The sequence below is a fragment of the Rissa tridactyla genome, chromosome 2, assembly GCF_028500815.1.
Source record: "Rissa tridactyla isolate bRisTri1 chromosome 2, bRisTri1.patW.cur.20221130, whole genome shotgun sequence".
Classification (NCBI taxonomy): domain Eukaryota; kingdom Metazoa; phylum Chordata; class Aves; order Charadriiformes; family Laridae; genus Rissa; species Rissa tridactyla.
In genome coordinates this window covers 98,129,825-98,149,549 of record NC_071467.1, presented here as the reverse complement: position 1 = coordinate 98,149,549, position 19,725 = coordinate 98,129,825, and the positions used below count along the sequence as shown (strand labels likewise).

Genomic DNA, 19,725 nt, shown 5'->3' with positions numbered 1-19,725 from the left:
TAAAGTCTCCTGTTAAGGAGACTTTATTAAAGAAATTTATTTTTAAAAATAATTTTAGATAACAAAGACCTCCACTGACTGCAAAAAGCCTTTCAATGTAAGTCATATTAAAAAAAAAACCTTCATCCTACTCAAAATTTCATTTCAGTACTCTTATAGAAACAAGATTAAGGGTACAGAAAAACATGAAATGCTAGATAGAAAATCATCATCTAGGTAATATTTTGGTACCGCCTGTTTTTTCTCCTTCAGATATAACAACTCTGAGCCCCCTCTTTAACACAGTAACAACTGTAAACACGAACTGGACCCACCGTATTTAATACAGCTGGGAACAAGGATTTTTTTTACCCATTAGCAACGACTAGAAGGCACTAGGCACTGACACCATCTCAGTAAGAAGATGGATGTTAGTATATATTTTTCCCTGGGATTCACTTACAACTACTTGGAATGTAAGCACCATTTCATCAAGGAGACGTGATATTCATAGAAACTCAAGTAAAGTCAGATTAAGACATTTCAAATAATTAACACATTACAGACATCTTTCAAAAGGAAAAAGGAATGGTTGCAATTTACGGTTTGGAAGTGAGTGAAATTAAAGGCTCGTCAATTAAGATAATTTATTATTTGTTATAGTTGATGGATAGCTAATCTCATGTTCAGCTAGATGTAGTACAGTATAAATTGAGAAGGAAAACAGTAGCATGACAGCCAGGCTCTAAAATTTCATCCACACGAGCTGTATTTATGCCAAACCACTACATGTAACTGTTTTTCTTCTGGCACCTGTAAGCTTCATAGGCTTAAAAAGACTTTTTTGCTTGGTTTTTAAAGACACTTAGCTCATATTTAGATCCAGAGTCACTTTCTGCAAAAACACTTGCTTCAGTGGGAGGAATTACATAAATTGCCCTCCTGTTCACATATCATGTGTCTCAGAATCTAGAGAAAAACAGTAGCAAAGCTATGTATTTAAGTTTTTCTCCCTTACTCCATGATAAAAATGCAGGGCAGCACAAGAAGCAGACACGCTAGCACACAGGTGCAATGGAGGCACAGACTGTTCTCAGTCAGTTCATGATACATTTCCTGCTGTCCTGTCACACGAATGGGTTTGGTCTAGGAGATTGCCACAGACGGGAAGAACAGGTCCACTTAGGATATGTCATGCCATAACAGCATGCCTGAGGAAACAGAGGTGTCAACACCAGGAAGCAACACGCTCAGGCCAACATGTTGCACCTTCCAAAAACGGCCACAACACAGCGTGGTTTGAGAGAATAGGGAGGGTGAGTAATGGTGTGGTTCTGATGTCACCTCCCTCATCACTTCCCTCCGTACCTGTGGACGGTGCCTCCACCTCAGCTCTCCAGCCGTAAACATCCTTGGCTGCTGCGCTGGGAGGATCACTTACCTAGGCAAGTGGCAGCGAGTGGCCTGGGACCCTTCTTTTTTTATGAAGAATCCCGTCTCTCTAAGCATTTCAGTCCCATCAGTTGCTACTCATCACCTCATTAAAGTGCTCAAGTCTTCTAGGAGCTCATAAAATTACAAACAACATATAAAACCACTCACGGAATACAGGAAGTCAACCCATGAGAGACTGAAATAAAAGACTGAAAACCAATTTAAAGTGCAGCCAAATTAGTATTAAGGACCAAGAAAGCAAGCACATCTTACATACTCTTGATTTTTCATTTCAAATTTTATTTATTATAGTTCCAGTTCACTAAAGATACAGACTACTACTTTAATGTCTCAGCACATCTTCTAGTTTACACTTCACAACTGCAAGTCAAATAGAAATTTTTAGGTATACTACGAAACTACAAAGAGTTTCGAATTTGCTGAAGATTCAACTTTTTGCCACAAAGCAAAATAAAAGGCAATGTCAAAAATACAGGCACTATGATATCTATTTTTTTCCCCTAACACAGACTGAAAAGCCTAGGCTTCTCTGCAGTGAAACGTATAACAAGCATCAAGCTCACAATAACTATTTTCTCCTCAAGCTCTTTCCAGTCAAAGAGCTAAATTCACATTTTTGCTGGAGCCTAAAGTTTCTACTTGGATGCCTGAAGAGACTAAGTGTGAGAAATAAAAAAAAAAAGCAGAATCAAATAGAAGGAAAAAATAGCAATAAGAGATGGTACAGAACTGGAGACTGCTAAAACATAAGGGAAAAAAACCAACCAACCCAGAAGTTCATATAACAGATACACAATTCTGATTTTTGTGTGAAGCTGTTCCGTTAGATCTTTTAGCCACTGTATTGAAGGTGTATGGAAAATCTTTCAATATAGAAGTCGATAATAATCAGAATTCAGCCTAATTATATCCTATCCCTCCCATTTCATAAAAAGGAATACAGAATCTCAAAAACTATATCACATCACAGGTACCTCATAAAGCTTACTAGTAGCTAAAGATAAATTTAAATACTAAATAACCACTTCTCTTGTTAAAAAGAAAAAAAAATTAAAAATCCACACTGTATTTGAAAAGACAAGTATAATAATTGAGCATATCTTTAAGTAATAAAAAAACCTATAACAGCCTCCCCACTACAGATATTTCATTAGCAACCTGCTATCTGGAAAGAGTGAAATTGCGTCTGACTCCCACTGTGCCTACATGTTCTATTAAAGACAGTATAAACTGGGGACCCGCTAGATCATGCTTCGAAATCCAAGCTGTTTTGGTGATAATGATCACCAAAAGTGATCAACTTGGTATCTTTATCACCTACACGCTATATATTTAAAGAAAGCAACTTCAACCATACGGTGGTAAAACCTAAGTTACCGTAATATCTGTAAGGAACCTAAGGTCCAAGCACTAACAGACATTCACACTCCTAAATAATGTTAACTGAGAATATATCCTAATGTTTCAAATGCATTGACTATGAAGAAAAGTAAAATTAACACACTGAAAAAAACTGTAGGCTATACAACAGGTGCAGCTTGTTTTGCTATCAAGTTTGTTTCTTAGAAAGTGGTACAACTAGAAAAAACTGCAACACCCGTAAGAATTTTAAGACTAAATGACCTTCTAAAGGGCCTTCACAACTGACTGACTGGCAAGGATGTAAAAAGTTTGAATAATGTTCTCCTATAGTTTTCTACACTGTCTTCGCTGACACCATACTATAAGGTCAGCAATACAGCACACTAAAAAAGTATCTAAATTTCACCTTTAATATAATTACTCTGCATTAAAATTTTTCAGGAATATGCTAATCCAAGATTTTTATTGTCTGCACAATCACAATAAGAAATGAGCTGTTAAATTTTTCTCTATCTAAATGTTTCAAAATATGCCATAGACAGTTTGAGTCTTTCATTTCAAATTGAAAACAAGTTTAATTTTATGGAATGTTTCCAAGGAAACAGTATTTTGAACACGATAAACCCAGGTTTCAGATGAATCCAGTTCTAGGGGGAGGGAAGGAAGCCAGGCAGTCATCTTGCACAGCACTTCAAATTGTTATTCCTGTAAAATTTTGCTTGTGATACCTATAATGTTCCTAGAAAGATTCCCATTTACTGACAGCCCTCACACTTTCTGAGGTTGCACAATTTCTGTCTCATGACACTTCTCCCTAAGGTCTAAAGCTTTTTTGGGGACCATATTGTCAGAAAAGAAAAATAGATAGAAAATGATATAATCCAAGTCCAGGCAGCAGCAGGATTATCATCTATACACTACCTTTATATGAATGAACCTCATAAGAAAAAAATAACTTAAAAGATTTTGCAAGAAGCAGGGACCAAGAAATTAAATACATTATCTTGACTTTCTTTTTAAATTAGAAATCTTAATTTCTAGAAAACATCAACAAAGAAATAAAACTCCCTTGTTCCAGTTCCGCATATTTCTGACCAGTTAAACACAAACTTCAAATAATCCTCTTACACATTTAGTTGCTGTTTATTTCTGTCAAATGTCTGGTGAGGTATACTCAGGTGAAAACTGATACAGTTTAAGAAAAGATATGTTTGCTGATTCATGACGCAATCTCTTCTTGCAGCTGCTGCAATTCAAATGAAGGCACTAATGCAAGAAAGCTACTGCAGACTTTATCGGATTCTACTCTATACACAAGTACTCGCTAATAACGATGCAAGACATGCTTATATGTAAATGGAGACTGAGTCTTGTATTGTATTGACTGAGTGTTGTATGAGACTTGCATGTTGTTGTGACAAATGCCTGTTATAACAAATAACTGCTGAGGACACATCAAAACTATAAAAATAGGTCTTCAGACTGCACGAAGTTTTTACATTAGATTAGTAGTGTACAAAACAAATACAAACAAAACAGCAACTGACAACGTTCTGTATTTTGTTTATTGGTTTATGTTTTTGTTGCGAACAAGAAAATGGGTATACTGCATGATAAAGGAAAAGCCAACTTACTGCAACAGAAACAATTTGCAGTAATAGTATGGTTTCTGTTTAGAGTTACACATACATGCTCTAGAAGACAACAAAGCATTTGTATTTCACAAATATCACTCAAACACACTAAACCAGCTTAGGCTAAACCATAGGCATAGGTGTCATGAAAACTCAAGCTTAATTCTCATGGTATTTTTTGTTTTGGATAGTTTTTCCTTTTTTACTTCTTCACAATGCATACAAGAGAACTGCCAAAACAACAGACGACTTATTGTACGGCCAATGTTAAAGAACAGCCATAATCCAGCCTTACTAACACTGCTTTACCAAAAAGCATATTCATTACTTGTAGTAACATTTTATTTTAGTGGAGAACATTTAGAATTTACACATGCAATACAAAGCATGCCCATGAAGATCTGCCTCAGTACAACCACACCACAGACTTAACAACCATGCTCGCAAGTGTAAGCTAAGTGCTATCTGCTAAAAGACTAATGCGTTTCTAAACTTAGCTTTCATTTTATTCTTCTAGATGGCTTATGACTTCCAATTCTTGTTTTAATTCTTCTTTTAAAAAAAAAGCACATCTGCTTACAGGATTTTGGATTTTAAGCATACATCTTCCTGAGCCGTTCTAAAAGCACTAAAGACTATCTAGATGTACATGGCATCACTATCACTTGCTCATTGCTAGTAATTGTATTTACGAATCAAAGAATAAGATAAAGAACGGACAGAAATTCAAGACACCAAGGATAAAGATGTCTTCCCCAAAAGTTCATTTTCCCTGTGAAAGAAACACATTAAAAGTATCTCCTGGTGAAAGATTTATAAAAACAAAAAGCTGTATTTAAACTAAAATTAAGTGGGCATAAGCTGAGACCACGATCAAAAGTAGCATTCCCATCCTCCTGCGTGCTCATTTCTGGCCCAAATGCCCCTCTCTTTTGCTGCCATAGCTACTCATGAAGCGATACAAACAGCCATAGTGGAGAACGAACATGGCTGAAAACTAACTCACTCCTGAGGTCAACTTTTGGAGAATGAGCTACCTGATCAGGTCCACCACAAAGCTGACACAAACAGTCATGAACTGGGACAAGGGAAGCAAACTCACTGAGTGTTCAGAGACCGCTTCTCCTCATGGCCAAACCACCACAAAGTCTTCAAACTATGGTTTAGAGTAAGAATTTAAAACATTCAAAAACCATTGCCCTGACTGGAAATGGAGAGATTCATTACAAGAATCAATATGATTGATTTCTAAGACTGAAATTCATGTAGAAATGGGCGATCACTCAGTAAATCATACACACATAAGCTGTTTTCAACATAAAATAATGGAACAGCATTTTGCTTCTGAAAGCCAGGTAGCTAGTGGATACCTTTGACAGCTGCTTGGAAAGTGGAACCAGAGTATGCTTACGCCCAGTATGAAATGCCACAGAGTGCAACCTAAGGTTACAGCAAAGCTCATAGACTCTCAACCAAGAGAGATGATAGATGACTCTTCACCATTAAAGGACACCCACAGCCAACAGCACAAAGCTATCAGATTTGTAGTTTACATAAATTATGACAGTATCATGCAAGTATCTTTAGTTGTGTAAAAGAGGAAAACATTAACTGGGATCTGAAATAAAGTATTAACTGTGGGGCTGTTAAGGCAGATGCATTACCACTTTACACAAAGACAGAGGATCTAAATATGTAAAAGACTAGTGGAAATGAACTCAGTAAAATGCAGCATAAGAAAACTGAAATCAACATTTGAGAGAGACCAGAATGCCTCATTTGGATATACCTACCTAGCTTAGAGAACAGCCACCATGGTGATCATTTTTGGAAAGTGAGGGGACAGTACAGTGTTATAACAGATTTAGAGACTAAGGGCTTACATCTCCAAACGACAATAACAGGTCGACAGGACTTAGCACACCCTTGTTCTTTCACGTTCCTAGACTACCAATGTAGTTTCCTTTAGTTAAGCTCCTATTCTAGAAAAATAGATGAAACTAAAATTAGAGTTGTATGTAAAAGGCAACAAAAAGCCTATCTCATTCCCTTGAGTAGTGTATTAAGAAATACAGAATAAAAGCTATGAACATTACTTCTGGTTCTCTGATAGATCATTTACAAATGCGGACTGCGTTAATAGCTTATAAAGGTTTAATTTAAAGGTACAACTATGTTTAACTTCCCCAATCATACCAGAATTTTTCACAGTACTTGCTGCAATACTCTGCTTTAACTGACATATATACGTATTTATTTATTTTTCAATTAACTAGGGATTCCCACAGATATGCAGTTATAATTTATTGCAGTTAATATTCTCCTTCCTAGCATGCTTTCTAATCACCACCTTGGTACTGTTCCCCATACTTACAGCCATTACTCATCTACTGTTATCATCTCCAATTGCTCACATCACTGTCCACAATGTTCCACATGAAGCCAAACAAAACAAAGCAAAACAGAGTATAAAAGGAGAATGTAAATAAACAGAGGTCTTCAGACTGCAAACGGAGACATGAAATTAAGGAAGAAAACTGAAGAAATACAGAACAACAGAAAATATTTACAGAGCAACATGACAGCAGGTTAGCACTTTTAAGAAGAATTTAAAAATATTTAAGATAATTATTTCACGTGTCTGTACTGTAGCAGCACATAAAAGACCTTGGGACTCTTCATGCCAAACACTGTAAAAATACCAAACAGTTTTTGTTTGAATGATATTTCAACCTTATTACTTTTATTAACTGTAATTCTCACTTCCCTTTTTCTCATCTGTTGCTGCATGGCCCTATCAGCCCTCACTGAGATATCAAAAAGCAACTTCAGTCTTCGTCTGCTCTGCAGCACCAACCTCCATACCCATTTCTTACTTCCTAGTAAGGCTGCTTTCATGCTTTCTTCAATGTGTCCATAATGCCTAGAAGTTGATCATCATGAACATCTGCAAAATTAACGTATTATGCACCTTCAAATTCCTACTCAAGACTGTTACCCCCCTAAATACATAAAGAATTTAATGACCTAGGTCACCAGTGTGACAAAACCAACACTTGTCTCACACACAGACAGCTATGATAAGCTATACTGGAAGCCATGCCACATCCATGCCCTACGCTAAGAAGAGCTACGCTCCTTCAGAAGAGCAGAATAATCTTCATGATTATCCAGCAACTTTGAGATATGCAAGAACGTATTCCAGGAGCAGTGCCACCAAGAGCTAAAGTAGCACAAAAAAATAAATCTCCTAGACTAGGTTTTTAGAAAAAGATTTTTGATGATTTGAGGCAAGCCATGCTAAGTAGAGCACACAAGCAAGAATGCTGTTAGACTTGCCCATATAACATAGTACATGGACTAAATACTTTAAGCTGAGTTTATTAAAAAAAAATATATAAATAGTAAAGGTCATTACCAAAGGGAACCCCAAATAAAAACCATTAAATCATCCACTGACATTTATGAAAGCTGAAAGCAGTACTTGCAGATAAGACATCTGAGGTGCCTCAGGTAGTCTAGGATTTATTTTAAACAGTACTATAAAATATATCTGTAGTGCTTTCACAGCTAGACTCAGGCCTTGAGAACACATACTTTTGCAACAGTAAGGCGTTTTAACTAATTGACCCTATTAGTTACACGCTGGTCCTCTACAAATATGGTCTTCCTGAACTCTGTTCCCATCACTGGACACCAAGTAAAGAAGAGAAGAAAATGGGAAAAACGTACATGGAGCAAGCCATATGAACCACAAAACGCAGTGAGAAAGAACTAATAAACCGTATCTGACACAAACTGGTTTCTATAGACCTACTTACAGATCTCTGCATTAAATTCCCCAGTTTACTTATTACAGAAGAATTTATTAGTGTGAATGCAGCCTAACACTGAACCATAAGACACCACACCTAGTCAAAGACCTCTTGAAAACAGTCTAGACATACACACACGCCACATCCAGTGAGGCTCCGCATGTCAACTCCTGCCCCTTACCCACTAAACTAGGTTTGGCTTTGGCTCTGCACACAGTGTTCCCCAGCATCGACACTATCTTATACAATGAAAAAAAATGAACATAGCTCATTATGTGGCTAATGTTTCATAAAGTGACACTAAAAAAAGGTCACAAGGCTGAAGTAAGAACAAGGCAGTATGTATTATCATTAACTGAAAGAAGTACCCGTCCGATTTTTTAAAGCAATCTCAGCAGGCAACTTCACAAGTCTTAGCTATGTACACCTCACAAATAACCATTTAAACTACAAAACCTTGGAACATTTTATTCAAAGGTGTTTTCTATTTTTGTAGGATTGCCCTGAGTGGCCTACTGAATTAGAAATTACTAAAAAGCAACACAGAGAGGCCTAAGGTAAAGTGTTACAGGAGCTATGTAAAATAGCATACACACATGGACACCTTTTGAAATCCATCATTTCAAAAAAGCTAACTTCCAAACTAAGCAGGCAGAAACACATTTCAAGAATAGACACGTGCATCACTAGCAAATCACAATAAGAACCTCTCCTTAACTGACAGCAGCAGGCCAATTTTTAAAAAAATGTTTAAGGAATAAAAAAAAAACCCACAAAAGGTGTTCCTAAAATGGACAGCAAAATATTAATTGAAACACTAACTTCTGTCATCTTGATTTAAAAATAATTAGATCTTCATGGTGTGACAAAAGCAACTACACACGTAAGTTTTTCACAGCAAAGAAGTCTCCCAGATATAACTTTTGGGAAGAGAACTGATAACACACTCATAAATGCCCCTCCACGGGGCAGTATTGAGAGGCTACTCTTTCAAAATATCTCTATGCAATACTATAAGCAATAGAAAGAAGTGTGAATACCATTTTTGACTTACAGAAGCCTTACAGAACACTGGGAAAATGAAAGAAAGAAAATAGCAGCAAGACAGACAGACAAAGGCACTGAATTTCATCCAAAGAGCGATGACGGCCTTCTCTCAAGATTTATTTTTACAACAGGACATAAGCATCTGCAACATCCTTGTACAGTACATTCAGTCCTGACTGGAACCTTGAAGTAGAACCACAGTATATCCTACAGCATACTGGAAAGAAGTATTGCTTATGTAGTCCTACATAAGCAACATAATCAATGTCTCAGGATTAAAGCACACCCTCTACCAAAAGCAGTGAAAGATGTAAAGGCATTAAAGCAGTCTAGCAAGGAATTCATTAGCACTTCAGGACTTTCCCAGGTGAGATTCTATCTACCTCAGTAAACTTAAAAGCACGGTATCACCTGTGCTTTGACAGATTCATAATTCAGATGGATTCTGGGAAGCAGCAGCTGCATTCACTCATCAGCTCTTGTTCCTTCCATAACGTGACAAATTCCCAGGAACCTATTCAGAACACTCCCCTTTATTCTAATTACTGTTCACCAACAAGTAGCCTTAAGAATAACTTTCCATTTTAAAATTGGTATGTCATCCATGAAAAGACTGTACGGAGGAGGTAAGCTGGTCTGCTGCACACCCTAAAAAATTCCTAAAAATTACATGAAATTCTGTAAAGCCATATAGTCAAAAACCAAAACCTTTAAATGTAAGGGCAGGGTCAAACTATGGTCATTCAAACCCCAACTCCTCTGTCAAGAGAGAGGATGCTGATACAATATTTATTGTGTACACTGATTTGTGGACAATGAATATCACAATCAACTCCCTTAAAACAACCAGATAGCAGAGTGCAACTTCCCATGAATAAGGAATTAAAATATATAAAAAGTGGTAAAATATGAAAATAAATTTTGATACCAAAGGCATCTGTTTACTGAAAGAAAGATGATGTGAGATACTATTCCAGGTAATAATTAATTAATAATGCATTCAATGCTTACCCATCTCTTCCCTTGCTGACAATTTTAACTTCGAAATAGTATATGCCACAGGCTGCAGGTATAGGATGTGTAGCTCGAACAGAAGCAGCATCTTTTGGAGTCTTTCCATGACCTGAAAAACAAGTGCGTTCAAAACACAACAAAAACGTATTTTAGATAATTGCAGAAGATGACTCAAAGGTATATATACCAACTACTCAAAACAGAAGGCTTATGCAATAAGCAAACAAGATACAATATTCTAACCAGCCTCATTTTTATGCTAGAATATTTTCTTCCACCATTAAGTTTTCATTGTAGGCACCTGCACTGCAACTAAGCATGCTGTGAGTAGTTCTGGATATACTACTCTAAAAGGTTCTACAATTATTTGAAGGGAAACTAGAAAAAAGTTTCACCACAGTAACATAATTGACAAAAGCCAACCTGGGTTTGAAAGAACTGTTATGATTTCTCAAATGCAGATGGCTTACTCATTTTTGTAGACTGAAACACAATATAACGGAGTTTAATCTCTAATGTCCTTCAGAATAAACATCAGCCATTATATAGAACGTATGACTTGCAATTCACTTCCATCTTCTGAATGTTATTTCAGGATAGCACTAAGCATTACAGCCTGCAGCTGAGACAATGCAGCTCCTACTCCTTTTTCTTATAAGACTCACTATGTATCAGCTCTGCCACAAGAAGAATGTGCAACACCAGCTCGTCTGCTCCAGGGATTTTCAACCTAAACCGGAGAGCCACTTGTGCTCCACTAAGACTAACTCTTCTGAATGCGTCACCCTCTTCACAGCCCTTTGTTCTGAAGGCAACTTGGAAGCAGGCTTTTGGCCAGATGACTTATTTTAGCAGCAACCTGTTCAAGCAAGCTCAGTGCTCTCTCCCAGGCACACTAAAATCCTTCCATCATTGTGTGAAAGTCACACATGGGGTCATGGGACATAGTTTAAAAAAAAAAAAAAGAGAGTGCGCGAGCACACAAGGTGGGAAGCATATTGGATCCTAGCAAGCGTTATTTCAATAAGATGGCAACCAGGAACAGACTGTCATTGCCATAACGATAATTCACGCAGATCCCATGCCCACTCTCCGTGTAGATCTGAGACATGATGGAAAGAGAGGACTGTTTTGAGTGTGCTGTAGAAATCACTTGGCTGCAGCACTCCAGCTGTCATCTCCAGTCCAGACAGGGAGGCCTACTGCACCAGCATAGCAATTGATCTGCATATGCCAAAAAAACCTCCAAAACCAACCAAACAAACAAAAAAACACCACTCCTTCCAGTAGCATTAACACTGGAATTATTGCTCAGGCACAGATTAATCACGTCTCATGTGCAGCAAGTCGGGTCATACAGCAAGGAATAAACCGCAGGAAAAGGACAGCATAGCCATCCAGGAAGATCAAACACAGCTGACCTACGCTAGTGAACCTCTAACCACAGAGCCCTCTAGTGTAAGTGTTGATCAAACAGCAAGCGCTTATCTGCCTGTAGAGCTAGCACCAACCAGCTCTTACCAAATGGCACACGCTCAGACAAGGAGAACTCTACATTTCACCATGGCTGCATTTGCATCTGAAACTTTGCTATCACAGCACAAATTCTTCACTCATTGAGATTAGGTTTAACCTACAAAGTTTTTCAGATGTAACTAGTTCACCCCAGTGTGTTACTACCTTCAGGCAACTAACTAGCCAACTATCTTACTTTTCTGGGTGCAAATGCACTGCTCGCTTCCGTATGTCATTACTAAATATTTTATACTAGATCCTTTGATCACCTCACAGATTTTACAATATTAAGCTTCTTACCTAACTTCTACATGTTGTTTTCAGAAGTCTCAGATGAGGAAAAACAGTAATTTACTCCTCCATACACAAGACAGCATGCATGTTTTAATGTTCACCACTTTCAAGTTATTTCCTCAGGCTGCGTCAACCAAGGTAATAACCAAGTACATAACCTTAGAGATTCCATAGGTTTGCTTGGTTTTCAAGTGCTGGTAGCTCACTATTTAGCTACTATAAATTAGATGATCATTCCTAAGTACGCAGAAATCCTTCAGCTAAAAGGCACCCAGAACTTTATGGGCAGAACATTAAACTCCTGAGAGATCTCTTAAATTCAGACAGCGCTGATTAAATGATGCATTAGTTGGGGGGAAAGAGAATGTCTTTTTAAATGTCCTTAGGTTTTTACTTTAAAGTAGACTGCAAAGAAGTTCCCTTGGTTACTCTGTGCACTTGATAATCTGTGTAGTTTCAGTCTGAGTCAGTCTCCTTATTTGGGCAAGTCTTCCACATAAAAAAACTAAAGTAGTAGGAACTAGCCAAATATTATTGAAAATGCACATCTATTATCCAGACAACTTTGTTTTGTGAAATTGCAATACAAGTGTTTGGAAACAATACTAATTTAAGGTATTTTTAGCACCTCTTCCTGAAACTAGTCCCCTTCTCCCAACCCCTCCCCAATTCAGCCAGCTATTTGCAAGGACATACCATGGACCAGATTGATTAGCTGATCAGGATTTAAGAAACCTACCAGATTTTTTTAAGCAGCAGATCAGTTCCCTGATCCAGTTCACAACCCAGCCACACACAGCTGTCACACTGCAAATAAGAGGTCGACACAGGGGCAGAAGTAACAGGATACCTTACCAGTATTGCCAAACACCTCATGTGGTGAAGCAACACACTTGGGGAAGTCAGTGCCCAAAACTACTTTCATCCCATCAAACAGAAGACACCCTAAATTTAGAACTGCTGTCCTTTTAATATAATCTCCTATGAATCCCATTTTACTACTTGAGTATGCTGCTTTTATTTGTAGTTACATACAGTTATTATTTCTAACAGCAAATTCAGCAGCAACAAGCAGTTAACTACTTTCAAATATTCCAAATACCTCTACATTGTCTCAACATGCTAGTTGAGACTTTCAGTGCTACCAAGCTATGTTGGATTACGTGAGGAGTCAACAGATAATAGTTATCAGCCAGCTTTAAAACAAGAAAGAGGCTCTTTACAAAGCAGATAGTTGAACTGCAAAATTTCTTACCAAAGGATATTAAGTAGATGCTGGGTAAGCTTCTAGAATAGAAATTAACTGATAAACCGTTTTCAGCTCAGGATAGCCTTCAGCTTAAAATGGCTGGAAAATGAGAGGGGAAAACACAGATACACCACATATGCCCAACATGTTTTTAATTTTTCCATAGGCACTCACTTATGGCCACTGTCACTGATGGGACACCGAGCCGAGTGGCCCATTAGTTTGACACCATGTAGTGCTCTAGCGTTCTTTGGTAACCTGAATCCCCACTTCCTTGCTTGTGAATAAAAAGGAACTTTGACACCCAACTCTGAACTTCTAAATCGGAGGTTCCAAACGCCTGAAGCAGATCATATGAATAGTGCCTTATGTTCCTTAAAACAGACTTCTTCCACAGTTGCAAACTATAGCTGAAATATTTAAAAGAATACTTTTAAAGTATGTATTATTTAACACTAAACATTAATCATTTTCAGCATCAAAAAGAGAATTCTGCAAACAGATGCACTGTGGCAGAGAAGGGAAAACAGGTTTACAAAGCTTGAACTATACACTGTAAACCAGATCATAGGTAAGTTCAATTACCAGAATTGGTTTTGATTGGGCTTTCATAAGAAGTGTTTTAACAACCATGAGTTGACCACACTCAAGGAGTAACGCTTTATTTTAAGCATTCATTGACACCGATGATTTTTACTAAAAATAGTATTGTCAGTCCTTTAGCAAAATTAAATTGAAATTAATCTAAATTAAAATTCCATCTACTTGAAAAAAGTCAATTCAAATAAAACCATATTTGGAGAAGCCATTTCAGATTTCAAAAATATAGTCTTTGAACCTAGATCTAAGTGTGTAATGCATATGCACCAAACAGTCCAAAAGAAGTCTACAGGAGTGTCTACCTAGACAAAAAACTACGTGTGTTTATACAATTTAAATCCTTAAATGAAGTTTACATAAGCTGAACTGCAGTTATTTCCAACAGGTGGTTCAATGATTTGCTCACACTGCCAAAAATAAAATAATCAAGGCCTAATCTTCTGCTGAATTCATTAGGAAAGTTTCACTGAGACAAGAAAAAAAGACGTGCATAAATTACTGATTTTACTTGAACTTTTTCCCCAGTTTAAAAAAGCAAGACATTTCAGAGTTACAAAAGTGTCCAAAACAAGCATACTGTACTGTACTGAATCTACTTCCAAGTGGTTTCTACCAGAGAAATTGACACCATCCTCATATCACTGAATGACAACACAAAACTATTACTATAGAATCCACTTCTGTTTGTTACAGAAATTGAGATGCACAGTTTGCACTGGAAAATAAAATAGTGGGGGTTGTGTGTTTGGTTGGTTTGTTTTGTTTTTTAAGTTTGGCACTAGAGACAGTTCAAAGGCAACTGCATTGTAAATAAATGTCTGGCTAAGATTTCCTGGCCTGTGATACATTAGAAAAAGTTCACGCAATGGCAGCTTACTCAAAATTGCATAACTTTCCTCAGCTTTTTTTGGACAATTTTCACAAGACTAACTTAAGTGAAGTTACTATAGGACTTTCCATGATTTCAGTTAGCACTAATGATTCAGTCTGTTTACCTAATTCTGTATATAGTTTCTTTCATGGTTACAATCTGCGTTGAGTCCATATTTTTATCTCCTTATACTACATAGCACAGATTATCTGCTGGAAACTGAACTTGTCTGTCTAGTGGAACGTTCATATTACATACAGCATTTATGAAATCCCTGTTTTCAACAAGATTCATGCATTAATTCTGCATATTTTAGAAATATGTTGGAATATTTTTAAAGATGTCTTACCTTAATAGCTACATATTTTGTGCAGCAACTGCTTTACATGTAGCATACACTTGTCTGACCCTTTTTGGTTTCTTTACCACTTAACCACAGCTCAGAGCTGTTAATATTACAATTAAGTGAAATGACAAGTTTTTTTCTGATACTGTTTTTCATGTCTCCCTTACATAGTTATACCACAAACAACAGTAACTAGGACAGTGTCAGCTTTCTATCAGCTTGTACAGCTAACTGGCAGCAACACAGAAATACACATCTGTCCATCTAACAAACAAAAAAACCCTGGGTATAGTCTTTAATATATTACAATATCACTGATGACAAAGTATATGTATTTCATATCCAGATTTTGTCAAAGCTTCCTAATCAAGAGTCAGAATTTGTAAAAGTATAACTGTGGAAAGAAATTAGCCTGTTCTGGTAAACAACACGGCAGTCAGTCCATCTGCCCTTCAACCACCTCCACATGTACGCTTTCCTTTTCTTTTTTAAGTAACACTACGATTCTGAGAGATAACACAAAAGAGCACTGACCCTCGGGTTTTGTTGATGCCCAACAAAATTTAAAGAGCTGTTATCCTGATGCTAGACTGTACTCCTTTCTGTACACCTCCACTACTTGATCAACACCTGGTTTTGTGGCAGTTTTGATTTTTAAGCACTCTCTAGGATGCTTGCAAAAAGCTTCAGGTCCAGAAATGCAGTACACAAAGCATCACAGCTGCAGTGGGTAGAAAGAGACATCTACTGCAGCTCATGTTTCCATAGAAGTTGTCCACTGGTATGCAAGAAAATGAATGGAATCTTCAAAATTACATACAGAGGACCATCATTCCTCTCACAAACCAATGAAACAAAAATATCACTGCTAACAATACATCAGCACATTAAAATTACGAAGCTAGTTATATGAAAAAACAACTTTGAAAGCTGTTGCTCTGACTGTTGCCCCTCACACACTTTTTCCAGAGGCAAGCCATTCCCAACACATCCAGGGTGGAAGGAAAGCACTGATGTTACCATTTTCTGCCTCCTATCAGTCACAGACAGGGGGAAATTACTCCACAAAACCAGTTCCACAGCCAGAAATCTACAGAGGCAGCAGAGAAAGATGAAATGTACCATGTAAGGTAACTGTAAGTACCTTGTAAGGTACCTATATTACAGTAATAGAAAATACTAAGAATTGCTTTTGATTACTGGCTTCTTTGGACATCCATCTCCTCTTCCTTCCCTGAGTATTTTGGTCAAGAATACAATCTTTATCCATGCTCAATGTGCAATTCAAATTTCCTTGCAACAGAGACGTCTACCATTCTTCTGTGACTACTTAGAGAACTTAAGCAGCACCGAAAGTGCCAATATATTCCCCAAGAAGATACTTTGAATGCTTTGAGACCTCTACGGGCAACTGATTTGCAGAAACATTTCACAGTGCTAAGCACATTCTTACTTGCCACCTTCCCTTATTCTCCTCACTGAACCTCTTAATTTTCTTTCCTTTTATTGTAGTCTTAGGGCTGAAGGATCCAGGAGAGAGGAAAGGCAACAGATGTTTTAGTGCTTTTTTCCCCAGTTCTCAGGTAGGAATTCCCTGATACCTTTCATTGCTTAGCCCAGTTAGCAACTCCAGGTGCCAGGCTGGTAACATATATGTGGGGCTGCCCTAATAGCCACCTTCATTCCCATTTAGGGGAAAGAAAAGTGTATACACGTTATATTGGCACCTCCCCTTTTCACAGTCCTCTGAGCTAATCTAGAACTCTTCAGTCTTCATCACTCACTATTATTTAACAACTAGAGTAAAGGTATTTTATTATTATAACCTACTACCTGTGCTTTATGACTTCTGGTAGACTATCCACAGTATTTCCTATGTTACCTATACTTCAGAAACATGCTGAGCATCTTGTATTTTCTTTGAGTTAATGAATTTCTTTTATTAACACTCAGGCAAAAGAGAGAAGTGAGGAAAAGCAGGCAGGGATAGCACAAAGAAAGCTGGAAAATATAGTTCTATAATTACACTGACAGACCAGAGAGGTTCCATCGCTAAATTCCAGTTCATGAACAAAAAGAGTTGGTCAAAGAAAACCAAACCAGCAGGACTTGCTGGCCTTAAAGCTATGATCATCCTATAAGAAAAAAAAACCAGCCCGCCACCACTAAGCAGTAGAAAATACAAAATGCTTCTAAAAATACAAGGTCATAAAACACTGAACAAAAGCCAGGAAATTCAGAGTTGAGTATTAAATAACGTGTCCTTAAATCACTCAGTGCCTCCCAGAAACCTGCTCTATAGTCATCAACCTCCTTTATTACCTTTGTATGGTGCATTAAAGTTAGCATTTTTAGCAGAGTATTCTGTATGTAATAATAAAGCCTCTCTATTTAAAAAAAAAAAAGTCTCTGAGAGTACATTTAATCCTTTCATGGCAGCCAAATCCTGACATGTGTTTGTGTTGCCGTTTTCCTCCTCCGATTAAACAGTAACATGTTTATCGAGATTTCACTTGAATTTCTCCACTGTAAACTCTGAGAAAGGATAATTGCAAGGTTGTTTTTTTCCCCTCCCATTACGTTCATTTGCCTAGAGACTGACAAAAGATCCAGTTCTTCACAGCCAACTCAAAAGTGGTTTTGAATCCACAACACTTCTACTTTAGGACTTAGGCCTAGAACACCAGATGTGTCTGTGTTTTTTCAGGTCAGAGTGTACGCTTACATTTCCAGGTTTTATGACATTTCATAACAATCAACACAAGTTGTTTTTTTTTTTCTTCTATTGCCTCTTGCCGATTTATACAAACACATACTCTGATTTTTACCTTTTGTTTGAAAATCAGTAACTATGAAACACCTAGGCAGAAACTTATAGTCACCTTTATTAATATAAGTCCTATTGTCATTCCTTCCCTCAAATCCCTCTGTAGTCTGTAGAATAGTTAGGCGAGGCTGTTACCAGTGACTTTAATTCCATTTTTCACAGATAAAAATAACCGGTGTTTTTCTCTGTGCTTTCCCCTCCCGTCATTTCCGTGTTCAATAGCTTAACGCTTGCTGCTCTTAACTCCATTTAACCCTTGCTCTTCTCGGAGGTGGGGGGGGGGAGGAGAAAAAGAAAAAAGCCACTTCTTTTCTCGCACATTACCATAAACAGGACACGTCATGCCGATCCTCCTTTATTCTCCTGCCTCCGACCCAAACCTTCTGGTGATACCTGAATCCACGGAGGAAGCCTCGGAGTTTACATAATACCCACTCCCGAAGCATGAAGCGGCGGGGGCGGCCCCTTGTGTGTGTGTGTGTCCCCCCGTCCCCCCTCCCTCCCCCGCAGCACCGCGACAGAAACTGAGGGGGGAGGGTAAAGGAGAGAAAAATAAAGGCGAAATAAGGAAAAACAAGACGCTGCGGGCAATTTAGGGGGGGGATCAGAAGACACAGGGGGGAGAAGAAAGAGGGGCGAGGAGCGTGTGTTATTTCCTGTTATTGTTACTCCCCTGCCCGGCGGAGGGGTCGGGTCAGTGCTCCCCGGCCGGCAGCCCCCGGCCCGGGGAAGGGCCCCCCGCGCCCCGCCCGGGACAGAGGGGAGTTGGCGGCGGCCCGGGCCGGCCCTCACCTTTGTAGTGTACCCGCAGGTTGTTCTGGGAGAGGCCGATGTAACTGAATTTGTCCTTCGGGCTCCAGGAGCGGGGCAGCGGCGTCTCCTGCTCGTCCACGGCCGGGTAAAGCCTCTTTAGCCGCCGCTTCAGCTCCTTCTCCTGCTCGTTCAGGGCCGGGTCGCCGTGGGGGAACGGCGCCGGGGCGCTGGTGCCTCCTCCGCCGCCGCTACTGCTGCTCCCCGCCGACAGGCCCAGCGCCGCGCCGGTACCGCCGCCCCCCGTCACCGCGGGCCCGCTGCCGGCGGCGGGTGGCGGCGGCGCGGCGGTGGCCGGCGGCGGTGGCGGCGGGTGGAGCAGGAGCGCGGCGGCCGGTGCGGTGCCGGGGTTGGCGGCGGCAGAGGGGATCCCCGGCGCCGGCGGGGGTGCGGCGGCCGGCAAGGGGAGCGGCGGCGACGGCTGTTGTTGCTGTTGCCCGGACATCCCGGCTTCGGCCTCCACCTCCTCCGCCGCCACCTCCCACGGTCGCGACTGTCACCGGAGGGGCCCGGGGCGGAGCGTCGGGCAGGCCCGGGCGCTGCGGAGCGAGGCGGCCGCCGGCGGCTCTGGCCGGCGGGTCACCCCCAACCGGAGCGTCTCGGAAGGGGGCGGGTTGGGGGCGATGACGACGAAAGCGACGGCGGCCGGCGGGGCTGCCCGATGGGAGCGGGGGAAAGCCGGGCCGGGCCGACGGAGCGGCGGGCGGGCGGAGGGAGCGAGGCGGGGAGAGCAGCGGAGCCAGGCGGAAGCGAGGCGGGCGGAGAGCGCGCGCCAGGCGCCGCGGCAAGGGCCGGCTCTTTCCTCCTCTTCCTCCTCGTCGTCTCGCGCGCGCGCCCTCCCTCCGGCGCGAGGCGCCGCCGTGCGTCCCCGTCCCGTCACCCTCCCCTTCCCCCCCCCCCGCAGTCA

General features: G+C 39.9%; 1 protein-coding gene across 3 annotated transcripts in view; it reads right to left on the bottom strand.

Annotated features, from left to right (window-relative positions):
• The window catches only part of RANBP9 (RAN binding protein 9), a 41,217-nt gene extending 21,532 nt beyond the window's left edge, over positions 1-19,685 (bottom strand). The window contains exons 1-2 of one of the 3 annotated variants that reach the window (XM_054189550.1): positions 18,801-19,685; positions 10,304-10,415 (exon numbers count right to left, since the gene is read on the bottom strand). In XM_054189550.1, the coding sequence (XP_054045525.1) occupies positions 10,304-10,415; positions 18,801-19,263 (575 nt within the window). In that variant the 5' untranslated portion in view covers positions 19,264-19,685. The remainder of the gene's footprint in view (positions 1-10,303; positions 10,416-18,800) is intronic. The other 2 variants (XM_054189549.1, XM_054189548.1) reach the window with 2 other exon arrangements.
• Between the last annotated feature and the right edge of the window lie 40 nt (positions 19,686-19,725).